At 59.2% G+C, this 22436-nt stretch overlaps 1 protein-coding gene across 1 annotated transcript in view; it reads right to left on the reverse strand.

Annotated features, from left to right (window-relative positions):
- The window catches only part of LOC141575832 (tensin-3-like), an 86303-nt gene that overhangs the window by 54115 nt on the left and 9752 nt on the right, over nucleotides 1-22436 (reverse strand). The window contains 8 exon segments of the mRNA XM_074356841.1: nucleotides 808-868; nucleotides 1207-1319; nucleotides 6953-7036; nucleotides 9705-9769; nucleotides 12515-12637; nucleotides 15323-15373; nucleotides 17000-17171; nucleotides 18492-18544. Coding sequence (XP_074212942.1) covers nucleotides 808-868; nucleotides 1207-1319; nucleotides 6953-7036; nucleotides 9705-9769; nucleotides 12515-12637; nucleotides 15323-15373; nucleotides 17000-17149 — 647 coding nt within the window. The 5' untranslated portion in view covers nucleotides 17150-17171; nucleotides 18492-18544.

The raw sequence follows: 22436 nt of genomic DNA on the forward strand, positions 1-22436 counted from the left end.
AGAACAGCAGCCCCATGATGGACATCACACAAGGTACCCTGCTCCGCCCAGGAACCCAAATCCTTAGACTCTCCTCTGCAGAAAAGGGTCCAAAAGGTGCGAAAAAGCCATGGGGCCGGCAAGGTCCTGGGGGCAACACCAGAGACCCCAGGCAGCGTGGAACCCAGGGGTGTTCACGGCCCCGCTTCTGTAATAAGCTAAGAGTGTGACCACCCGTGTGTCACCAACGCCCGGGTCCAACAGGAGTCCAGACATGTGGTAACAGCTCCTTCCGAGCAATGAGAAGCCTTTTTTTCACCTTTGTTCATTTTCCATCAATGTGCATAAAATGCTCATCCAAACAGAAACAAACCCAATCAAAAAGATCTAGAAACTCATACACATTCTGGAAATGTGTGCCTGCCCTTTGTCTAAACGCAAAAAGGAGAGAGAGGCAAATTGTGGTCGGCCCCCAAATGAGAGCCGTATCCGATTCCTTCCATGCAGCATGGGGCCCCTCAGCCCCACTCCGGTCCCAGCGTCCTGGCCCCTGGATGGAGCCAACCACTGTGACAGTAGCAAGACGCCTGCCAGAGGTATGGCGGGGGTCCCCCACCTCGGCTTCCCGGGCGGCTTCCTGGGGGTCCATCTGGGCTCTGCCACAGCCCCCGCCCCCGCCCTGCAGTGGGACCTCTACCCCGCCCCACCCTGGCAAGGCCCCTCCCCAGCTCTGCAGTGGGACCCCCGCCCCCACCCCACCCCCACCCTCCACTCCTGGCCAGGCCCCTCCCTCGCTCTTCAGTGCCCCCACGCAGGCAACCCACTCACTAGATCCCTGACGTGTACACCGGCTGCATGGCCTGGTAGAGCTTCAGAAAGGGCCGGCAGGCTGAAAGACACACAGAGTGCTCTGTAAAGATGCGAAGCCAACAGGCGAACCGCAGTCTGACGGATGGATGCGTGGACAGAGGGGAGCCAGGGCCTTCCCTCGGGGCCTGGGGCAGCAGTGCTGGAGTCACCCACAGCGAGGGACACCGCGCTCCCGGGGCAGGTCCCGCTCCCCTCACTGGCCACCCGTGCCCCTGATAGGCAGGTCGGCCCTGCCGCACCCTGGCAGCTTTGTGTGGTCAGGGGCCAGGGGGACTGAGGACCAGCCCCCGGCGTGGACGTCTCAGGAGGGAACGGGAGGCAGGGCCGGCACCGGGAAGCAGGTGTGGAGACACTCACCTCCACCCATGTCGAAGTTCGGGGTCCCATGCAGGATGACAAAATGCAGGAACAGGGGTGACGCATTCATCTTCACCGTTCCTGACAGGAGCCCACTGAGAAACTGAACGTACCTGCGGAGGGCAGTGGCTTAGAGCGCCCACGAGGTCCCTCCCACCCCCACACCCTGGGGGGGCCCCCCGGGGAGGAGGGAGGAGCCCTAGGAGAGACCTCAATGTGACTGCTCACAGCCGGGAGGGGTCCCAGCACCCCAGGCTCTGGTCCCTGCCCTGGAGCGCAAACCAGGCCCAACACCCATTGAGAACCTCCGGGCCCCCATGCTGACGTGGCCCACGACCTGGACACAGAACCCTGGGCACCTCCTGCTCTGCACCCCAAGCACCGGGCACCACCTCTGTCCAAGGAACCCCAAGCCAGGCAAGGCCAGGGCATGGCACGGTCATGGTCCCCAGGCCGGGAGACGGGACAGCAGGAGCCCTGCGGTCCCATGCACGTGTTCTCTGAACCAGCTCACACCTCTGAAGTCACCCAACCCATCTCTCATCCTGCTATCCCTGGGAAACCCAAGGCACGGGGGTCTGCACTCCATGACACATCTGATGGTGAGGGCCCCCACATGAGCTCCTGCACTGCCCTCCTGCCCTCTCCCTTCTCCTCCTCTGTGCCCGCCCTCCCCACGGCCTGTCTCACCCTGCTCTCTGAAGACCCTGCCGGCCGACAGCCCTGTGGGTGCACCTGGCAGTCCAGAGAGACCCTACCCGAGGAGTGCTTCCCCCTTGCTCCTCCCGGGACACAAGGTGCTGGCTGTGACCCCAGGTGGGCGCAGACCTGCCGGGATCTCACACACAGCCTGGCCTCAGCCTCTCCCTCCCCCTGCAGCGCCTCACTCCGGAGCAAACCAAAAGCCCACGGTACGCAGCACCTCCGTGCACCTCGGAACCCCAACGCCGACACGGAACCCCCCAGGTGCAGGGAGGAGGTGCCCGCTGACTCATGGGCTCCTCCATGCCCCCCCCACCCTGTCCACTCCCCCTGGAGCCAGGGACCCCCGCCCCATGACTGGGACCCCTGCCAGGCTCAGTGTACTTATGCTAAGAAACTCGTCTGCTTATTTCACTCAGCATACTGTCCACCCACGTTGTCACAGGTGGCACATTTTCATCCGTTTGTTACGGCTGAGTCCTCTTTCAAGTGTGTACACCACGTCTTCCTCGTCCACCCATCCCCGGAGCGACACCTGGGTGCTCCAACATCTCGGCTGCTGTGGACAATGCTGCAGTGAACACGGGGTGGAGGCATCTCTTCCAGGTCCTGCTTTCATTCCTTCAGGTGTACAGCCGGGATTGGGGTTGCCGGGTCACACGGCAGTTCTGTTTTTAATATTTTGAGGATCCTGCAACACCGTCGCCCACAGTGGCTACACCAGTTTAGATCCCCACCCACAGTGCACGAGGGTCCCTTCCCGCCACGTCCCCGCCGATGCTCGTTTTCTCATCCTTTTGATGATGGCCATCTGAATGGTGGGAGGTAGCGTCTCTTCACAGTGTGTCAGTCATATATATGGAATCTTAAAGAGCCAAACTTTTAAAAAAAGAAAGGGAAATGGTGGTCCCCAGGGTCTGGGGGCTTGGGGACAAGAGGGGTTTGAGGGTACAGACCTGCACGGAGGAGGAGTGAGTCCCGGAGGTCTCCTCACAGGACGGGAATGCATCACATCAATGCTTGTATGCCTTAAACTTACACAACGCCACATGCCGGGCACACTCACATTTTTTAAAAGTATCTGATTGACCCCAGCAATTCAGAGGCAGTCCGTTATCTCAAGCTGCTGAATTTGCAAGTAAAGCAAACAGAACAAGAAGGAAATTTCTAGTAAACTGTAAAAACAGAAGTTTAAAACCTCCACTTATAGTAGAGGGAGGGTAGAACTCAGGGATACAGCACATGCCTAGCACTCACGAGTCCTGGGTTTGATCCCCAGTGCCGCCTCTAAAGATAAAGCAATAAACCGAATTACCACCCACAAACAAATAAGACCAAAAATCCCCCTACCTATAATCTATCCTTTTAGAAAAAACGTTAGAACATTGGCTTCAGCTTGGGTGTCCTTCACAGTGTTTCCACTTTCCGGGTGGCAGGTGCCCCTCTTCCATTTCGGAGACCTCACCGCAGGATGGCAAGGCTGGATGGAAGCCCTGGGTGGTGGGTGGCCCCGTGGCCGGGCTGTGGCTGCAGGGATGGATCACCAGGTGACTCCACTCGGCTTCTTGTCCCACCTTCTAGCCAGACAGCAGGTGTCTTTATCCTCCCGTTCAGACGTGAGGATGCAGGTGTCCATCCTCTCATGCAGACTGAGGGACATGGGTGTCTCCATCCTCAGGACCCATCTGCCTGCTTATCACCCAGTGCACACCCTGCAGTTTGCAGGCCCTGCAGCTCCCTGGTCTTGAGCACAAGAGAATGGACCACGGACGTGGTCATCGCCGGTTCCAGAGAGCGGTCGTCCTCCCTGCAGTGCCAGGCAGCCCTGGTCACAACCCTTGACCCCTCGGCCTCCTCATGGCCAAGCCAGTGTGTCTCCTCTGTGGGCACCTGGCTGCTCGCTCCGCCCGCACTGGTCACTCCGGACAAGGTGGCCCTTCACTCGGGGACCCATGAGCACACAGACCTGGTGTCAGGAAGGAGGGGTGGTGGTCAGTTTGTTTCACATTTTTGTGCACATACGGAGGGTCCTCCACTTCCACTGACACAGCCCGGCCACCACTGCCACCCAGCAGCCAGAGGGAGCGTGGACGTTGCTTCTTTCGGGTGAGGAGGGTCAAGGGTCAGGGTGACGGCAGAAGAAGACCATTTCCCTGCAAGCTCCCAGAGCCCAGGCCGCGCTCCCAGGGGTCAGAGACGGAACTGAGGTGGGCATCCCCCTGCCTGGGCCCCAGGCGCACTGCCCAGCGGGGCCAGTTCCTCATGGCATTGCACCAAAAACCCTCCTCTTGAAGCAGCTCATGTGTAAATTCTCACCTGCCCATTTCAGACGTCTGCTGTGCATGCAGACTTCTCACCTTTCTAGGTGAATCAAAGACATAAAGTGTTAGGATGAAATGCAGCTGAGTTCTTCCTCCCCGCGCTTCCTTTGTCGGGAAGAAACACAAAGTCATTTTGTAAGTCAGTGTTTCCTATTCATGAAGCGCCACTTCCCGGCGATCCTGCTGCCTGACCTTGTGGAGCTGAAGTCGTTGCAGGCAACTTGTTCACAGGATTCGATGCAGCCGTAACTCCCAAGCCCCAGGCCTGGATTTTGTGACACTGTGGTTTTACCACCCAGTTGTTAGACACCTGACCGGGATCGGAACGGCCTTTTAGGAAAACCTCCGGAGAGAAGACCTGCACATGTGCCCTCTGCACCTTCCCTGCTTCCCATCCAAGGTCCTCTCGGACACTCATGGCATCGTGTCAAAAACGGGAGAAATGGGGAGGGTGTCGCTCAGGGGTGGAGCGTGTGCTTAGCAGGCACGAGGTCCTGGGTTCCATCCCCAGCCCCTCCTCTAAAAATAATTCAGTAAAACTACCTACCTCCCCTCCATCCAAAATGACAGAAATATTCCAAACCACATAATCCTACAGCCTGGGGAACTTTTGGCTACTAGACACCCAGGAATCCTGGGGTCCGCACACCCGGACTTTTGGCTTCCCCCTCGCCTCGCAGAGGGGACATGGGAACGACCCCACCGGGGTCTCCCCAGGGTCCCTTCTTCTCCGCACCCCTGCGAGGGGTTTGCTGCCCCAAAGGAGCCGGTCACCTGTCATCCCCCACCGCTCTCGGAGGGGGGACCCCAGAAGCGTGTGCCGTCTCGCTCCTTCTGGGAACAGGGAAGTGGAAGAAAGGGTGAGCTTGCCACCACTTCACTCATTGCTCCCACCGGGCTGTGCTGACGAAGGCCAGAGAAGAAGTTTCTTTTCTTAATTCCCCATCAAACTGAAGGGGCCTCCATGTTCATGGGCCACGCTGATGCAGCAGGGCCGTCGGCCTCCGCCGGAGGCCGCCCCGGGGCTTCCACCCGCTGCCCTCAGTCTGCTCAGGTGACAGGTGCGGGGAGAGGGCACCCCCGCCCAGAAACCCCGCTGGGAACCAGCGACTTCCAAGGGGCCTCTGTTGCCGCAGGCCGCCTGCTCGGTGGCTTTTAGGAGGAAGGCACAAAGTGACAGAGAATCTGCCATCCGTCAGACGGGCCTCCGGCCTCCCAGGCCCATAAACTAATCACGTGAAGGCCGGAGGAGCCTTGCTGCCAGGCTCCGAGCTTCCAGAACCACAAGCCTCAGCTCATGAATCCACTCTCACCACCAGACTGGCTTTGAGATGCTTTCCTGAGCTCAGTCCTGAAATGGCCTGCAAGGCTTGCCCTCGGGGCCATCTGGGGCCACAGCCACGGCTCCCACCCTGGCCTGTGCCCGCGGACATGGTCACCGCGCCTCCTGGAGGTCTCAGATGCTCCTGCATTGCTTCGCTCAGTTGTGACCAGCTGGATTATGGTGTGACCAGCATCTTCCCCGGCAGGCGCTGGGCGGGGTGACCTGCGGGGCTGGAGATGAGCCTCGGAGTGCAAACATAATCCACGCCGCCCTGACCACTCGTCAACGCTCTGGCCTCCATCCTCACTAGATGCACCATGACTGGGGCATGTCAGAGGGAGAAGTTCCCCTCCTCCATCAGTGCTGTTAATAAGCTGCAGGGAAGGGTGACCAGCACCCGTCCCCAGTGAGCACTGCGCTCTGGGCTGCACTACCCCTGCTCACCCTCCCGCCGGGGCACGTACAAATGTCACCATTTTAGAAAAAGCTCAGCCCAGAAATGACACTCGCTGGCTCAAAATAGAACACGGGGCCGTTTAACTGAAAGGCTAATAAAATCCTGGTTTCCCTCGGTGACTCACGTGTCCTGCGGTCCCACACCCACAACGCATGCCCCAGCCACGAGAATCTCCCAGGATGGAGCAGCAGGAGCCTCTGCAGTCCCTGAAGCCCCTTCCCCAGTGTAAACATCGTGACTCGGCCCTGGACCAACACACCCACGGCCCTGCCTCCCCCCAGGTGCTGCTGGAACTTTCTGTGCCCCGCACCTGTGGGCCCAGCCCTCGGCCCTGGGGAAACAGACATGAACGCAGGAAAACCGTCTCAGTAACTGTTCACTTTACAGTGAAAACACGGTGACCGTGTCCTTAGCCCCCCGGCCCCACATGCAGAGAAAGGGTGTCTGCCGGGCACGGGCTGCCGGCACCCGGCGCTGCTCCACGGGCCTGAGGGTGGCGTGGCTCACCTGGGTGCGGCCTGCTCCCTGGCCCCCCACAGCTTCTGCCTCTGAGGCTGATGCCGGGCGCAGGGGCCACCATCCCCAAACCTGCATGTGTCCACACTCGTCCTGGAGAGCGTGTGGCCGCATCCCGCCGCCCGCAGCCACCCTGGCAGAGGCTGCGTGGCCCCCCACTCAGCTCAGATGCAGCTCCCTGCCCCTGGTCCTGGAGGCAGGACACCAGCCAAGTGCACGGAGGGACCGATGACTGAGCGCAGGGAGGGGCCCTGGGTCCACGCCAGAGCCGGCCAGGGTGGGTCATGATCCACCCCGGATTCACCCCGGGCACCTACCACCACCCCTCCTGCCTCGGCCGCTCCCAGGACTCACCCCCTCCGCCCCGATGTCCTCAGGTGTGAGGCCTCGTCGGTCTTTGCGCTCTGACTCTGGGACAACACGCACCGTTTCTGGGAAGGCTGCATCAAAGTCGAGACTTTGTCATCATAGAACTTCTTCATGGCAAATCTGTCGAGGGCCTGGTCGGCACTGGGGAGGCAGAGGGAGAGAGCCCCACGGCCACCACGGGGGCCCCCAGGCTGCTCTGAGGGACCCGCACCCTCAGGAGCCCCACTGCCTGGCACACCCACTCAGCACCTCCTCTCAGGCCTCTTCCCCCACCAGAAGATGAGGGGCCGAGGGGGCCAGGCCTGCAGGGTCTGAGTCCCTTCTGCTGGGCATCACTGGGCCCCACGCATGCTGGCAGGGGGTCGCCCACCCCTGCTTCCCACAGGCGGGCTCAGGCCCGGCGTCCACTCTCCTGCCACATGGGCACCACATGGGGGCAGCATCAGTGGGCTCTGCGGAGGCCAGCAGGCACACCCAGGCCTCTGGACCAGGAGGGGCCCCGCACGCCCTGCGGTTGGTGCCGCCCACCAGCCCCACGAGGCAAGTCTAGGACCCGCAGGGGACACTCTGAGTTCCAGTCTAGGAACACCTTGAGACGGGGAGAAGGCTTCAGCTGGTGGGGCGGAGAGCTGACAGAGGCCATGTCTCCGAAGTGACCGCCACAATGGCCACTCGGTTCTCCAACAGCCCACGGGACCTTATACTCCAGCCATACGGGGCCCACAGGTTCACCCCAGACGGGCACTCATGCAGCTTCCTGATCTGACCTCAGCACAAGCCAAGGGGCAGGACGCACAAAGTCCTCAGATCACCTGAGCCCAAAGCTTCCTTGAAACCCTGATCACACACAATGTGGCCCTTCCCTGGAATGTGTGTGTGTGCGCGTGCCCCTTCCGGAAAACGGGGCGTGCAGGAACGTGGACGCCAGAAAGACCTAGACAAGCATGCAGAGATAGGTGCACAGACGGGCTGCTCACGTCCGTCTAACAAGGGGCTGGGTGGGGTCTGCACGGAGGCAGGGGTAGGTGCAGGCTCCCTGAATATCTAAGACTCTGCATGTGCATGTGTTTTAAGTCACAAAGCAGAGTTCCATACCCACACGTGCATTTCTAAGCCTTCGGTCCCCTGGAATTCACTTCTACTAAATGCTGACACTGCATTGTGGCCAGCATTCAAGACGTCAGAACCGACGCTTTATCGACCCTCATCTTCCTGGGGCCATTACAAGAACGTTCATCCTCCTTCATGACCTGAAGTGTCTGCTCCGAGATGCGCACGGTGTGTGGCAAAGGCCTTCCAGACATCTGCTCCTTAGGACTGCTCTGCTTCTGGGAAGAACATGTAAGAGGAAGCGGTAGGAATGACTGAGATGTTCTTACTGTGTGTCTGGCTGGGGCGTGATGCTGTGCACCAGAAACTGACACATTGTAAACTGACTACACTTCGTTTTTTTTTTTTAATGGGGGGAAAAATGATGTGCTGGTGAGAACGCATGCATCTCATGCATGCATTAGGGACACAAGATCACAGAAGGAAAAAACCAAAATTCTAAAGAAAATCTTCAAACGACCCGGAGAGGCAGTGTCAGTAAATGCTTAAATACATGACACCCTGTCCACCGAGCGGTGAACGGTGCAGCCACTGAAATGATGTCAGGAAAGACATTTAGGAAGGAGCGTTCGTTGAGGAAAGCGGGTTACAGCGAGCGTGGTGGGTCACTCCGTCTTAGGGAGGGGGCACCAGCGTCACCCCCACCGGTACCAGCACGGCCGCTGGGCTAGTGTCACAGCATCCTGCGAGGCACAAGCGTTGCCCCCACTTCCCAGGGGAGGCCCCGAGGCTCGGAGCCGCCCGCGAGGGCCTCCTGACAGGCGTAGCTGAGACGCACTGACTATTTGGAAAGAGCAGGGCTTTTAAGGAGGGTATCGGTGATGTGCTGTGAGTGAAAAAGCTGCGTGTGCGCGCTTTCCATAAACGCGGGCCTGCCCAGGGCGCCGGAATGCTGGCTCTGGACAGAGCCTCCCTGTCGCGGGCAGAGACGAGAGGTGTGCCCCGCAGCCCGCCGGGCGGAACTGGCTCCCTGACCGAGTCCCTGGCTTGTCGAGGGAGGCGGTGTGACCAGGAAGCCAGGTGGTCCACACACACAGGTGCTGAGTGTCCCCAGGAAGGGCTCTGATTTGCATCTGGGGGTTGGGCTTCCTGCCTGGCAAGCATGGCCCACCCCCAGTGTGTTTCCAGAGAAAACACGTGGAAAGTCAGGTTTCACTCCCAAATGCGAGACAGGGAGGCTGATGGGCCGATGTGAATGGGCCTGGATCCCGTCAGAAAGGAGGGGTTCATGCCCTGCGAGGGGCTGCTGAACGCAGCCTCAGCTGCAGATGCAAACCCACGGGGACATGCATGTGGTCCCCCACCCTGTGGACCCCGTTGTCCCCAGGGGCCTGGACCCCTCCCGCTCATGGGCCATGAGACTGCGAGCGAGCTGCCTGCGCCCGCCAGGCCCCAGTGTCTTCACCTCTGAAGTAGGAGCGAGGACTGCCCTGCCGTGATGGTGCACAGAGCGCAGGTGAGCAGTGACACGGCCCTGCCCTGGCTCTGCTAACTCGCTTCATCTCCCGCAGAAGGACCCGGGGTGACCCTCACCCCACACCTAGGAAAGCGTCTCTCTCATGGCCGCACGCCCCGAGCTCGCGGCCGGGTCTCTGGGCACCCAGGACGCGCCGAGCACACGGCCGGCCTCGGCCTGCGGGTCGGGTCCTGGCCGCGCCGCCTCCCCCCCATGCCCAGGGCAGCGAGGACGCCCTCCTACCTGGCGGAGATGTTGGTGAAGTGCATGTAGGACGAGATGACCACTCCGATGCATCCCTTCCCGCCCTGCAGGAGGGGAGAGAGGTGGTCACCCCGCGGCGTGGCATGGAGCCTGTCTGGAGGGGAGCGTCCTCTGTGCAGACCTGCCCTGGGGCGGGGCACACGCCTACGGGAGGCCGCTGGCCAGCAGCCGGCTGAAGCAGGTGCTCCCCGGGCATCCAAGGACGCCCCCCAGGCTGGTCTGCACAGAGGCGGCCACTCGGTTCCCCGTGTCCCAGTGAAGCCGGGGCAGAAGCAATGGACACGACTCATGCCCCATGCACAGGCCCAGGGCTTGGAGGGCTGCACACATGGCCCAGAGGAGCAGGAAAGCCGAGCCCAGCCAGCCGCCAGCATCACAGAGGACCAAGGAGCCCGGACAGGGCAGCCCGGCAGGACCGAGGTCTCTGCTGCCACCATAAGCTGGCTGCAGGCACCCGGGCTCCGTGACGGGCCCCCTCCCCCTGGTGGAACCAGGGACCACCACCTTCCGGAACACACCGCCACGACCCCGGACAGCGGTCGGCAGACCAGCCACCTCTGCCCATGCCCGGAGCACCGGCCACCTGTGAGTTAAGAGCTGTTTTTACACTTTCAAACAGCTGAAGAAAAACTGAAAGGATGCCATTCCAATGACACATAAAGTCACATGAACGTCACACGTCGGTGTCCCCGGGGAAACTCTGTCAGAACACGGCCACGCCTGGCTGCTCAGGAACCTCGGGGCTGTGTCCACCGGCGACAGGAGGTGTGACGGGCCCATGGGGCCCAGAGCTGTGGGTGCTCGTCTGGGTCTCTCCAGAACAGTGGGCGACAGACCTGGTCCAGAATCACGTGTGCCAGACGGCTGTGCCACCAGCACGCAGGTCCCCAGTGCGTCCTGGACAAGGGAGGACGGAGGACACTTGGGGCTGGATCCTGACGCGTGAACGGCATCAGGAGCATCCTCCCCTCGGCCTCGTGACCCCTGTGTCCTCGTGGACACTCAGTGCACTCGGGCAGACGCACAGCCAGCCATCCACAATGGACCCCAGCGCCTGCAGCTGGAACCGTGCACCCCCCGGGGGGCTTCTGTTGTCAATCCCTGCACGTAGACAGCACCTCTGCCCAGTCCGCATCCGCGGGGGCCTCCGCACGGCTGTCCCCAACCACCAGCCACTGTTTCCAGGGCGCTGCTGATGGGCAGGAAGTCTTCAAGCACAAACAACCGTCTCTGGGACTTGAAGTTTTCATCCGGATCACTGATCACAAGATTCGCCATGAACATTCCTCTCCAACGACTCCAAACTCAACGGTGCAGAGGGGGCGAAACCGTCCGGAAGAATCGCGGGGTGGTTCTGCTCAACCGGTACTGGCGAGTGAGGGGGGTCTGGGGACACTTCCCCGCAAACGCCACCCCATGTACCCACCTGGGCAGGGCTGTGGCAGGCTGGCCCGTCGGCCCCATGCACTGGGCCCTCTCCTGGGAGGAGGGGCACACCTGCAGGCCCAGCACGTCTGGACAGACGTCCGCAATATCCCGCCAGCAGCAGGGTGACCGACTTCCCTCAGCATCCACGCCTGCAGGTCCCAATCACGAGGCCGCTTCTCCCCCACATCATGCTTCCTAGAACGTCTCGGGAAGGGCTCACGGCCTCCCCGACAGCGTGAGGTGGGCAAACTGCTCTTGAGATACTTCAAGGTGTTGCCGGTGAATCCCATTAACAAGATGCGTCTGGAGAGCCAAGCGCTGTCTAGGAAAGGGCGCGCTCTAGAGGTCACTGCATGCCAAGTCCCTTGTGGTCCAGAGATGATCAGCTTCGCTTGTCTCTTCAAAGACGCAGCTTTTGATTTCACTACTTTTTCTCTGTTTTTTCTCCATTTTAACTTGGTTAATTTGGCAGGAGAACCACTGGAACCACCTGGCTGCTGATGAGACAAAGTGATCACGTCAGATGCGAGAGAAAGACAGGCAGAGAGACGCCTTCTGTGCCCCCGGCGGCTATTCTTCGGGCAAGCGACCGTCAGGTGCCCGGGGCGTGGGAGCTTTGTTTCACCCTAGGGGCCGGTCTCAGGGCTCCTGCGGGGCCACAACACGAAGGGGCGGCTCTTTTAAATGCAGGTCCCTGATGCAGAGGGTTTTGTGCAGTTTCTGAGCGTGCCAAGTCGGAGAGAAGAAACACTTCCAGGCAGAGACGTCTTCACCTACGAGACATGCTGATGGCCTCGGAGTTCGGTGTAAAATGCACAGAGCAGGGGCAGCCCCTCCCTCCAGGCCGGAGCCCGCCCTCCGCACCTTCCCTGGGCAGAGATTTCCTCTCCGGGCGCGGCACGAGATCGTGGTGTCTGGGGAAAGGATCAAGCGTGCGGAATCGGGGGCTGCGGGGGAGGCTGGGAACACTCCAAGGCAGCCGAGAAGCTGCAGAAGCAGGACACGGGAGGAGGGAGGGGAGTGGGTCCGGGCAGCCCAGATGCTGCCCATGCCAGGGTGGACACATCCCGTCCCGTCGGGAGCCTGCAGGGGAAGCAGCCTGTCCGCCGTGTCCGGCCAGCTCGGCCGTGCAGAGCAGATGGCCCGTGTCGTAGCAGCGCCCTGCTTCTGGAGAAGGGGCTTCCGTTGATAACAGTGTGTGGAAATGAAGGCACGCGCTCTCCTGTGGTATTTTACTGCGTGCAGCTCAGCCCCACACGTGCTGAAGCTGGATGCTGGGAGGCTGCAGGACTCTTGGGTTTTTTTCCCCTAAGGATGGGTTCTGAAAACCGACCCACAAACCCCAGTGGGCGGGCGCTCACCCTGCAGTGAATGACGACCACGTGCTGGGGGTCGCTGTTCAGCCAGGCCTCCTGCGCCTTACAAATGGTGCACATCTTGTCCAGGGGTGGCGCGTGCAGCTCAGGCCAGCCCACATCCAGGATCTGTGGGGCACATAGAGAAGGTGATGATGGTGCGAATGAGAAGGGTGCCCCGCAGCATCAGTGAACAAAGGATGCCGCGGCCGTCCAGCCGTCAGCCGCTGCGCCACCCCCGGCGGTGCCCGGGGGTACTCAGGACAGGGGTGGACAGGACACTGGCCCTGGAGAGCTCAGGTGCACATCCAAGGTGATTCCAATGAGCCCAGACTTTGTACCTTCCCGTACATAAAAAAGCACTAAATTCCTTAACCTGAGATGCCTGGTTTTCATTAATTAACAGGCATCGCTTCATGTTCCAACTACCCCGTCTTTGATGCAACATCTCATATATCCTGGCTCCTCCCTTACCTCTTCAGAGAAGTCCCTCCCAGAGATCTGAGACGCTGTCTCCCGGGCTTCAGTCCTCAGTTTCTTCCACTGAATAAAACCTCGTTCTCAACTATTAGGTTGTGCTTTTTTTTTTTTTTTTCCAGTCAACAGTGTTTCTTTCTTTCTTTCTTTTTAATTTAGCAAAATATTTCATTTTAGAGTCAAGAACAACACTGCCTGTTCCTTTTCTAAAACGTAGTGGGAATTGCGGCCAGGCTGCTTTACTGGACGGAAGAACATGAAAGATTGTGTTTTCCCCCGGGGTCTTAGCTGTTTTTCTGCGGCTGGGAGGGCAACTCGGGGAATGGCTTTCGGGAGCCGCTGAATGCCTGGCTCACAGGGAGAAGCCCCGCCTGGCCGGCCCTGGGTCAGGGGTGCTTGGCCCCAGCCGCTGCCAAGATTCCTCTGCTCAGACTGCAATGGCAGCTTGGGAAAGCTCACAAGCCACCCCTGCGCCCACTCACGGGGCAGATAACTTCTCCTCAGAGGAGAGGGCCCTGCCCCACAGAGAGGAAGGCCTCCGAACCTGGGTCACAACCGAGAAACACAGAAAGCCATCGTCATGTGACGAGGTCTGTGCGCAGACACACACGCCCCGGTCTACACCCGCGGGTGCAAGGGTGTCATCTTTGCTTTCCTCTCCTTTTTTCAGTGGGGAGGGGAGGCAGAGCTCTGACTTCTTATAAAAGCAATAGAAATTGTGCCAAGTGATGGCGAAATTCAGAAACAGGCCGGGAGCAGAGAAAGTCACACACCCCTTCCCCACTCGGAGCCGACAGCTGTACGGTGCCATGACCCCCTTGCACTGCGTTTCTGTGCACACTGTGCAGAGCTGAATCCCTGTTAAGACTTAATTCCTCGCTTTTGCCTTGTTGACCAGCAGTGACACAGGCAGCTCACTGTGCCCTGCTTTGTATTCCAATGGTTCCAAATATCCCAACATGTGGAATATATATATATATATATATATACATGCACCATATATACCATAACTTACACTTACAACAATCCACAAAATGTCCCCTAAATCTTGCCTATTAAAAAGAACACTGTACCAAAAACAAAGAATATTGAGGGGAGGGTCTAGCTCAGTGGTAGAGCACGTGCTTAGCATGCGCAAGATCCTGGGTTCAACCCCCGGGACCTCCATTAAGTAAATATATTAAATATATTAAACAGATAGATAAACTCAATTATCTCATTATCTCCCCCCCCAAAAAAAGAATAATGGATGGAGGGGGGAGATCTTTGAGGTGAAAGTGTTCTGGATCTGATCGTGGCAGTGGTCTCAGACACACACACACACACAGCTGCAGGGAAACCCAGTGGAAGCTTCATGCAGTCTGTGGATGGTACCAAGGTCCACTTCTTGGCATTAATATTTGACTCTGAGTTATGCAAGACATGACCCCCGGGGAAGACAGGGCCAGGGCTCTGTGGGATCTCTCTGTATTATTTTTTTCAACTTCCTGGGAGTTTATAACTATTTTGAACTCTAAAAAGGTTAATTAAAAAAAATTAGTCATAGAGAGGAGGATATAGCTCAAGTGGTAAAGCACAAGCTCACGTGCATGAGGGTCTGGGTCCAGACCCCACAACCTCCTCCAAAAATAAATAAATAAACAAACCTAACTCCCCCTCTCAAAAAAAATAGATGAAACAAAATTAGTCCTGGATGTGAACAGTCCCTAACACCCCTTCTTATGTCGTATCCCACAAAGACCTGCTGAGGCGGGAAGCCCCATAAAAAGACGGGCAGGACCCCCAGGCAGGGCCACTGCTCTCCTGCCGGCACCATCTGGGTGCCGGCACCATCCCAGAGGCTCTGTCTCACCTTTTGCCTCTGAACCAGGTTACTTACCCCTAAAATTCTATTGGTTCCCTGAACTCACTTCTGATTGGTCCATTTGTAGTGCTTCATTTGCATGGAGCTCACTCCTGATTGGTTATTTCTCTCACTCTTGATTGGTCCATTTCTCTCACTCCTGATTGGTTATTTCTCTCCCTCCTGATTGGTCCATTTTTACAAAGCTTGTTCCTAATTAGTCAACTTTCGTTATACCTTATTTGCATATGATGTTGCAAAGTGTAAACTGGCAGCCTATAAATACCTGTGTAAACCTACAGTCGGGGTCCAGAGCCTGGAGTGTTAACTCCTCTGGGCCCGCTGGTGTAATAAACCTGAGTTCTCCACCCCTCCCAGTGCTGCTTGGTCTCTCGCCTGGATCCAGGTTGCTGTCACAACTGAGCTGTCACACGTTTTCTGCAGCACTGCCACAAACTACTTTCATATGAGCAGGACAAACATCATGGACCTACCTTTGGGTTAAGCTTTGTCAGGTCACATCTCTTTTCCAAAAGGTTTAACACCTACGGGGGGAAGAAGCAGCCGTTAGTCAAACTGTCACCCTCAGGGGTCAGAGAAGAGAGACCTGCCTTCTCAGCGCCATTTGCCTTTGAGATATCAAGGAGGACGGAAGACTGAGGTGTACGGCGTGTAACTGTCACGGAATGAAAAACCAACAAAACAAATGGATGTTTCAGGCCGGCAGACACACCCAGAGGGTGTGGCGTTCCTGGGAGGATGGGAGCAGGGTGAGGAGATTGTCCTTGCCCTGGAGCTGCGAGGGGACCGGTCTGGGAGACCCCAGGGCCACATGCTGCGCCCCTGGACCAGTGTGGTCTGTGGAACCGACCACACCCCTGGGAAAGCAGAAGGGGAACAAGGGGGTACTTCAGCACAGACCTGGGTCCTGGCTCTTTGCCTCCCATGCCCTGGGACATGTGCCCTTTAACACCTCCCTTGAAGGGCCAGCGCCTGGGGCTAACACACCTCACCCTGGAGGGTCAGTGTGCCGGTGGGGACGTTCTGTCCCCGCAGTCACCTATCAGAGCAGACAATTCAGATGTCCCTGGGGAAGACAGGTGCAGTCTGGGGTCCTTAGAGTTGCAGAAGACACTGCATGTCTTTCCTCCGATTTTTCTGAGTTCCTTGTTCCCAAAAGTGGTGGGGACCCACACTCTTGCTGTTTGCAAGGGGGGCTGTGGCCTCGACAAGGCCCCACTGGCATCAGGGGAGGACCTGCCCCCCAGCACCAGCCCCAGGCCCTGGCAAGACCCCTGCGGACAGTGAGTTGGAGCAGGGAGGAAGGAGGGACCAGGCTCAGCATGTACACTGCCTGGGAGGGGTCAGGAGGAGACGGCCCGCAGGGAGGAGGACCGGACACTGCCTCCATGCGTGGCCCTGGCCAAGCTGCCTCTGGGTCCTGCCTGGCCATTTGTCACCTGAGGGGGCTGATAAGGATGTTGGCTTGGGGTAAAGATTAGAGCTTCAAGGAGATACCCGAGGCCACACCCGGCAGGTCCAGGGAGGCGAGGAGCTGGAATTTAAGTCAAGTCATGATCAGAACCCACGAAGGACACAGACACAGGGCCACTGACAGGCACAGGGTTGGGGGAGACGGAGGGGGTTCGGGAAGATGCTGTCCCCCACTTCTCCTCACCGTGGACTCCAGCCAGAGATGCCCCGCGTTTCACAGTGGACCTGGGCAATGCTCGGTCCTCCAGGCTGACCTCGGGGGGACGGAAAGCAGGCATCCACACCAGGGAGGCCAACCACCACCCTCAACCCAGTGGGGAGGCGGGCCTGGCCCTGCCCATGGCTGCCCTGGCCCAAGGAGACCTGGGCGTCCCCCAGGGCGGCCCTGCCCGGACCACCACGGCCCTGTGAGTCCTGCTCCCTGGGGACCTCGCTCATGACCCATGGGTCCCAGAGCACCAACCTGTGGAAAGATGGATGGACGGCCAGAGAGACCCCCAGGACACAGGGGCGGCGGCTTCCTCGAGTTTCAGCAAACTCAGTGTCCTCCCAGCTGAACCCGTGATCAGGGCTCCCCTCAGTGTGTTCACCCTGTGTCCACCCCCGTCCCCACACAGCGTTCCCCACACTTGGCGTCCCCCCACCCCGACGCTCAATGCCCCCCCAGCCCCGCTTACCAGGTAGTTGTCCCCATCCTTGGACCTCAGCATGCATGTCACCTCCTGCAGGTTGTGCAGGTAGGACTCCTCGGAGCATCCGGCGGGGAAGGACATGGCGATGATGTGCTCGATGATGTAGGTGAGGTCCAGCTCGTGGCTGTCCTCCATGGTGGGGCTCCACGTCGCAGGCCTGGGGGAGGGGCGGCTTTCAGGAGAGGCCCTGAGGACCAGGGCCAGGGGAGGGGGGACGTTCGCTTTGTGCACGCCGGACCTGATGCCGGCACCTGCAGGGTTCCTGTCCACAGTCTGAGTACTTCCCGTCATGGGAGGGCCCGCGTCTCAGTGGCCTTAACAGACTGGGGCAGGGCGTATGCAGAGGACATGGGGCTCCCGGCAGCGCTGCGGGCCTGATGGAGACACCTGCAGCGGGCCGGCCGGGTTCAGGAAGCCGGGACCCTGGAGGGAGGAGCCTTCCTCACTCTAGGGCATCAGGCCCGTGGCAGGGAGCTGCGAAGAAGCAGCCCATCGTGTGGGGTGGGTGGTGGAGGCATCTATGCCGGCGGCTAGTCCTGTGTGCACCAGCCCCTGCCAGGTGTGGGGGCCGCAGGCCCAGGGACGGGCTGGGGAGGAATCCCAGCTGCGGGAGGTGAGAGCTAACGTCTGCAGGAACCAAGGGCGAGCAGACCAGGGCAGGTGGCAGGAACCGGAGGATGGGGTCTGGGGAGGGAGGGAGGGGGGTAGAAACGCCCAGGGCATGAAGCCGGTGGCGGAGGGCAGCCCCTGGCCAGAGCTGGCTGGTGTGGGGAGGCCCGGGGAGCCCGGGCAGTGCCCCGCTTCCCATCACGAGGACGCGCTGCACGGGGGCCGTAGCCCGAGGTCGCCTCCCAGCAGAGGCCCCGGGGAGGCGGGTGGCCTCAGGGATGAACAGTTTTACATTTATTTCTAAACAACAAAGACAAGTTTGAGAGATATCTACTACAAGGTCAAATACTCAACATCATGAACCTTTCAAAGTGGGTTTATTCAAATCTACACAATGGCCAAGGTTTTTTTCTCTACCTTATGCCCCAGACATGGATGTGAAAGAGTTTTGATTCCTTTTTGAAAACCAAGTCACGTGGTTTTTGACACTGGTGTTAAAAAACAGCAGTGTGTCCTGGGCAACTGTCATCTCCCTGGGGGCCCGTGCGTGTGGAGTGCTGGCTGGGGCCGTCCCGGGCACCTGCGTGTTCCGCGGGCTGGAGTCCGTTCTGGAACTCACCCCTGGCCCCTGTCCCAAATTGCATTTCACCATCAAATTGCGGCTATGTAATTATTTACTGAGCGTTTCCACAGTCAGGGATTCTAACGCTGGGCGATCACACCCAGAAAAAGAGACAGCGCCATGGCGTGACGCCCCCTCAAGCATTCATCTTAAAACTGAAGACGACATCTCAATGACCACGGGTAATGCTGGGAGGTCTGCCCGCGGCCAGGGGCACCCCGAGGATCCAGGGTGACCGACACTCACCTGCACGGTCTGTCACAGCACAGAGATGTGGCCGGCGAGGGGGCCCACAGAGCCTGCAAATGACAAGACACGGTCACTTGGAGTCTCCCGCCACCCACACGTTGCAAGCCCTGTGGAGAGGGAGGGGCCGCGGCCTCTCTGCAGCTTAATCGTAAACATTAAGTCACAGCCGCCACTACCAGCCACCTCCCCACCTGGAGGGTCACCCACTTAGCAGGTCCTCTCGGCGCTAAGACTCCACACACAGGGGACACGATTCTGGGAACCAACAGCGCGTGATTCCAAGGGGGATGAAGTGATGCCCTGGGCCAGCACGTGTAAATGTGCTCGTAAACAGAAGGCGCTCAGTCCACGCCGGCCACCATGACGATCATCATTGTCAGCGCTGACGTGAATGAGCCAGCTAATGACTGAGAGAATTTTCAATTTTATCTGCTCTTTTTTTTTTTAAAGCTTATCCAACAGCGGGGAAAGCGTCAGGTTGTAATTACTTTCTGGTTCACACACCCTCCCCTGTGCATGTGTGTGCGCGTGTGTGCGTGTGGTGAGGGCTGTGTTAGTTACAGTCTAGGGAGCAGGCACAGTATCTCAGGAGATGCACCCCCAGCTTTGTGAGGATGAGTCACCTCTGTGGTGTCAGAAGTGGGGATGCCCAGTCTCAGAGGGGTGTGCGGTCTTGTCACAGGGACGGAGGGGAGAACCCTGGGGCCCCTGTCATGGCTCTCCTGAATGCCTTCCTCCATGAGCCCTGCCTTCCCGCCACATCTCCACCCTGCTCTGTGGCCCAGCCCGGGACACATGCTCCGGGTGGGTAGACAGATCCCCTGGCTCTGTGCTGACGCCACTCCCAAGCCCGGTGAGTGCCCCCACTGGGCACCTGGCTCATGTGGTCCCCACGGTGTGAAATGAAGGGATGGAGGATGAAGATAAAGGCTGTTTCAGCGATGGTCACAGATGTTGTCCTGCAACCACACAACACATACCCAGGCCAGTCCCCAACCCCAGAGGTCATGAGCTCAGCCCCAAACAGACGCAGGACCCGGAAGCCCCCTCCTCCGTGCAGACATGAGAGGGGCCCCGGGCTGTCCACTCTTCCCTGGCAAAGACATGTGCCGAGGTGGTCTCCTCTAACAGAGGGGGCTGGGGACCGACGGGGCTGACTGTTCTTGGGGGCTCCCTGCAGGCTTGACAGCTGGGCCGGGTGCAGAACCACCAAGCACTCCACCCGTTGCATCTCCCCGACCTCGCAGACCACCCTCCCCGGGGCCCCACGCTGGCTCTGCCACTGATGGCTCAGACTGCCCCTGTATACAGGAGGTGCTCATTCAACGCTGGCCACTGTGGGCTCCAGTTAGACAGGCCCCGATAATGAGATTTTTTTCCTATTAGAACAGCAGAGATTAAAATCTTAAATTGTTTTTTTTTAAGTATTGGTGAAACGTAAGCTGATCCATTTTACAAAACAGCGTGTCTGTACATATAAAAATCCCTTAAAAGGCCTGAAGCTGGTGATTTAGCAACATGAGGGATACTCCTGAGGAAATGACCAGAAAATCCCTAAGTCCACGCGGACAGGGTGCTCACTGCACCAAGCACAAAACAGACAACAGCCTAACAGGGTGGCCACATGCCTCGGTGACACGGGACAAATCACGTGGCTGGGAGGGCGGCCACATGCCTCGATTACGTGGGAGAAACATGGCTGGGAGGGCAGCCACATGCCTCAGTGACACAGGACAGACCATGTGGCCGAGAGAGAGGCCCATGGGGGCCCGAGAGGGGCCGTGATGCCTGCCCCCACTGGCCACAAGCCCGCTCCCCGGGGAAGGGTGGGTGATCACACCTACACTCACTCCCACTCGAACACACACCCGGAAACATCTGGCCAGACGGCGGGTGGACGGGGCAGCGGTTGGCTTCTGAACGTTCGTTTATATTTTTTCCTTACTTTTTCCTCTATGGGCGTTTTCTCCTTTCCTCCTTAGAGCACAGTTTACTTCTGTAGCTGGCAGGAGGCGGCACAATACCTCAGGGTCGGCCCAGATGGAGTTCCAGCTCCCGGCGTGGCACTCTGGCCTCCCCGCTGCCGTCACAGGACTCGGGTGCCCTCCTGGAAGCACCGTCTACTGTCTGCTGTTCCTTCGGGTCCAGCAGCCGTGCTCACCGTGTTGCGTTACACTGAGTGTGTGAGGAGCGCACACAACACGTCTGCCCAGTGGGCCCTGTGCATAACTCATAACTGAACAGAGCGGCTGGCCCTCCCTGAGGCCCCACCACCGAGAGACAGCAGCAGGTCTCAGCCCTGCAGGGGCCACCGGCACTGATGGGGACCGCCGCCTGCAACGGCAGGCCAGCACGGGGGGACCGAGCCGTCCCCTGGTCCTTTCCAAACTGCCTGCGTCTTCATTAAGAGCTGCAAACTCTCGTCAGCAGGTTGTGCAAACAAATGGGGACAAAGCAAAGCAGGAGAGACAGCAACACCCCGAGGAGTGGAGGGGCCTGGGTACCTGTGATGTCCCATCACTGACCACCACGTGACCAGGCCGCCCCACCGCTGCTTTGCCCGAGGGGCTCCTGCGTCACTGCTGACACAGCCCCCTAAAGCCCCCATCTGGCCAAATGCTCCTCTCCTGGCTCGGCTAGAAGGTTCCAGAAAACCATTCGGGGTTTGCTCTGTAATTTCCCCAGAATTAAGCTCGCACGACATGTCCTGGAGGGGTGCAGGCTGGGGTCGAGCACCCTGATTAGAATCCAATGCCTGGGTCTTGGCCCAAGCAGCCTGACCTCGGGAAGCGACCTCTGTGACTCAGTTTTCTCATCTGGGAAGTGGAGGTACTGGAGGGTTGAAGGAGACACACGCGCAGAGCTCAGAGAAGCCCCTGGCATGTGGGACGTGACAGATAAACACCACGCCCCGTGTGTGGATGCCAGAAGGGACTGGCAACTTCCACCACAAATGCAGTAACCAGCCAAGAGCTGTGAGACTCAGGGGGAACTGTCCCCAAAGGCACCCGGCCAGCCAGACCGTGTCCCCCAGAGCGAGGACGTGGGGACCAAACTGATTATCTTCTTAATGCTGTCACATGTGAGCAGCGATCATGGGGGTTACCAAAAAAAGTACATGCCCCGCCCCGAAGTTAGGGAGCTACAGTGATGGCACACTGACCCCGACTCCATGGTGAGGGTTTGGTTCAGGCTGAGGCTCTGTCTGTGCTGATGTGTCCCCCAGACACTCAGATTTCTGAGACACAGACACTGATGGAAGGAGGAAGGGAGGTGTCCCCAGGACAGGTGGCAGAGACCAGCTCCTCCGTCAACTCCTCTGTCCCCAGAGGGGCTGGCTGGGCAGAGGTCCCAGGCAGCGGCCGCCCCCAGGAAGTGATGGGCAGGGGCCAGCGGCAGGCCACGTGCTCCAGGAAACCATCACCACCCATGGCTGTGGGACGAGGACGGAAGCAAACAAATGGAGGAGGGCGCCGGGGACAAGCTCAGTGCCAAGCGCATGCAGTGGGGCCGCTGCAGGTCCCCCTCAGGTGGAACTTACTGTGCTGGGAAGGGGGCATGGAGGGGCTTCCTGTCCAGAAGCAGCTGCCCCCGCACACCCTGCCGTGGGCCCAGGGCAGGTGGCCAGGCTGGGAGCGCGGGCTCGGGGCTCCAACACCAGGAGCTGCAGGCACACGGGAGCAGGGGGCCCGGCGTGCAGGGCAGGGACACGGGTCAGGCTCAGGGCCACCTGCCAGGGCCCTGCAGGAACCAGAGGGACCCACAAGCCCCGCACTGAGTGGGAGGCTGTGTCCTGCTGGCAGGGGAGCCCCGCCTCCAGGGGAGCTGGCTCCCCATCCTGGGAGGCAGGCGTCCCAGAACCCAGCAGGTGTCCGCCCGCCTTCTGTCCTTGTTAACAAGCTCAGAACCAGGAAGCAAACACAAAAACAAGAACAAAGCTCA

This window comes from Camelus bactrianus, chromosome 33 (genome assembly GCF_048773025.1).
Source record: "Camelus bactrianus isolate YW-2024 breed Bactrian camel chromosome 33, ASM4877302v1, whole genome shotgun sequence".
Classification (NCBI taxonomy): domain Eukaryota; kingdom Metazoa; phylum Chordata; class Mammalia; order Artiodactyla; family Camelidae; genus Camelus; species Camelus bactrianus.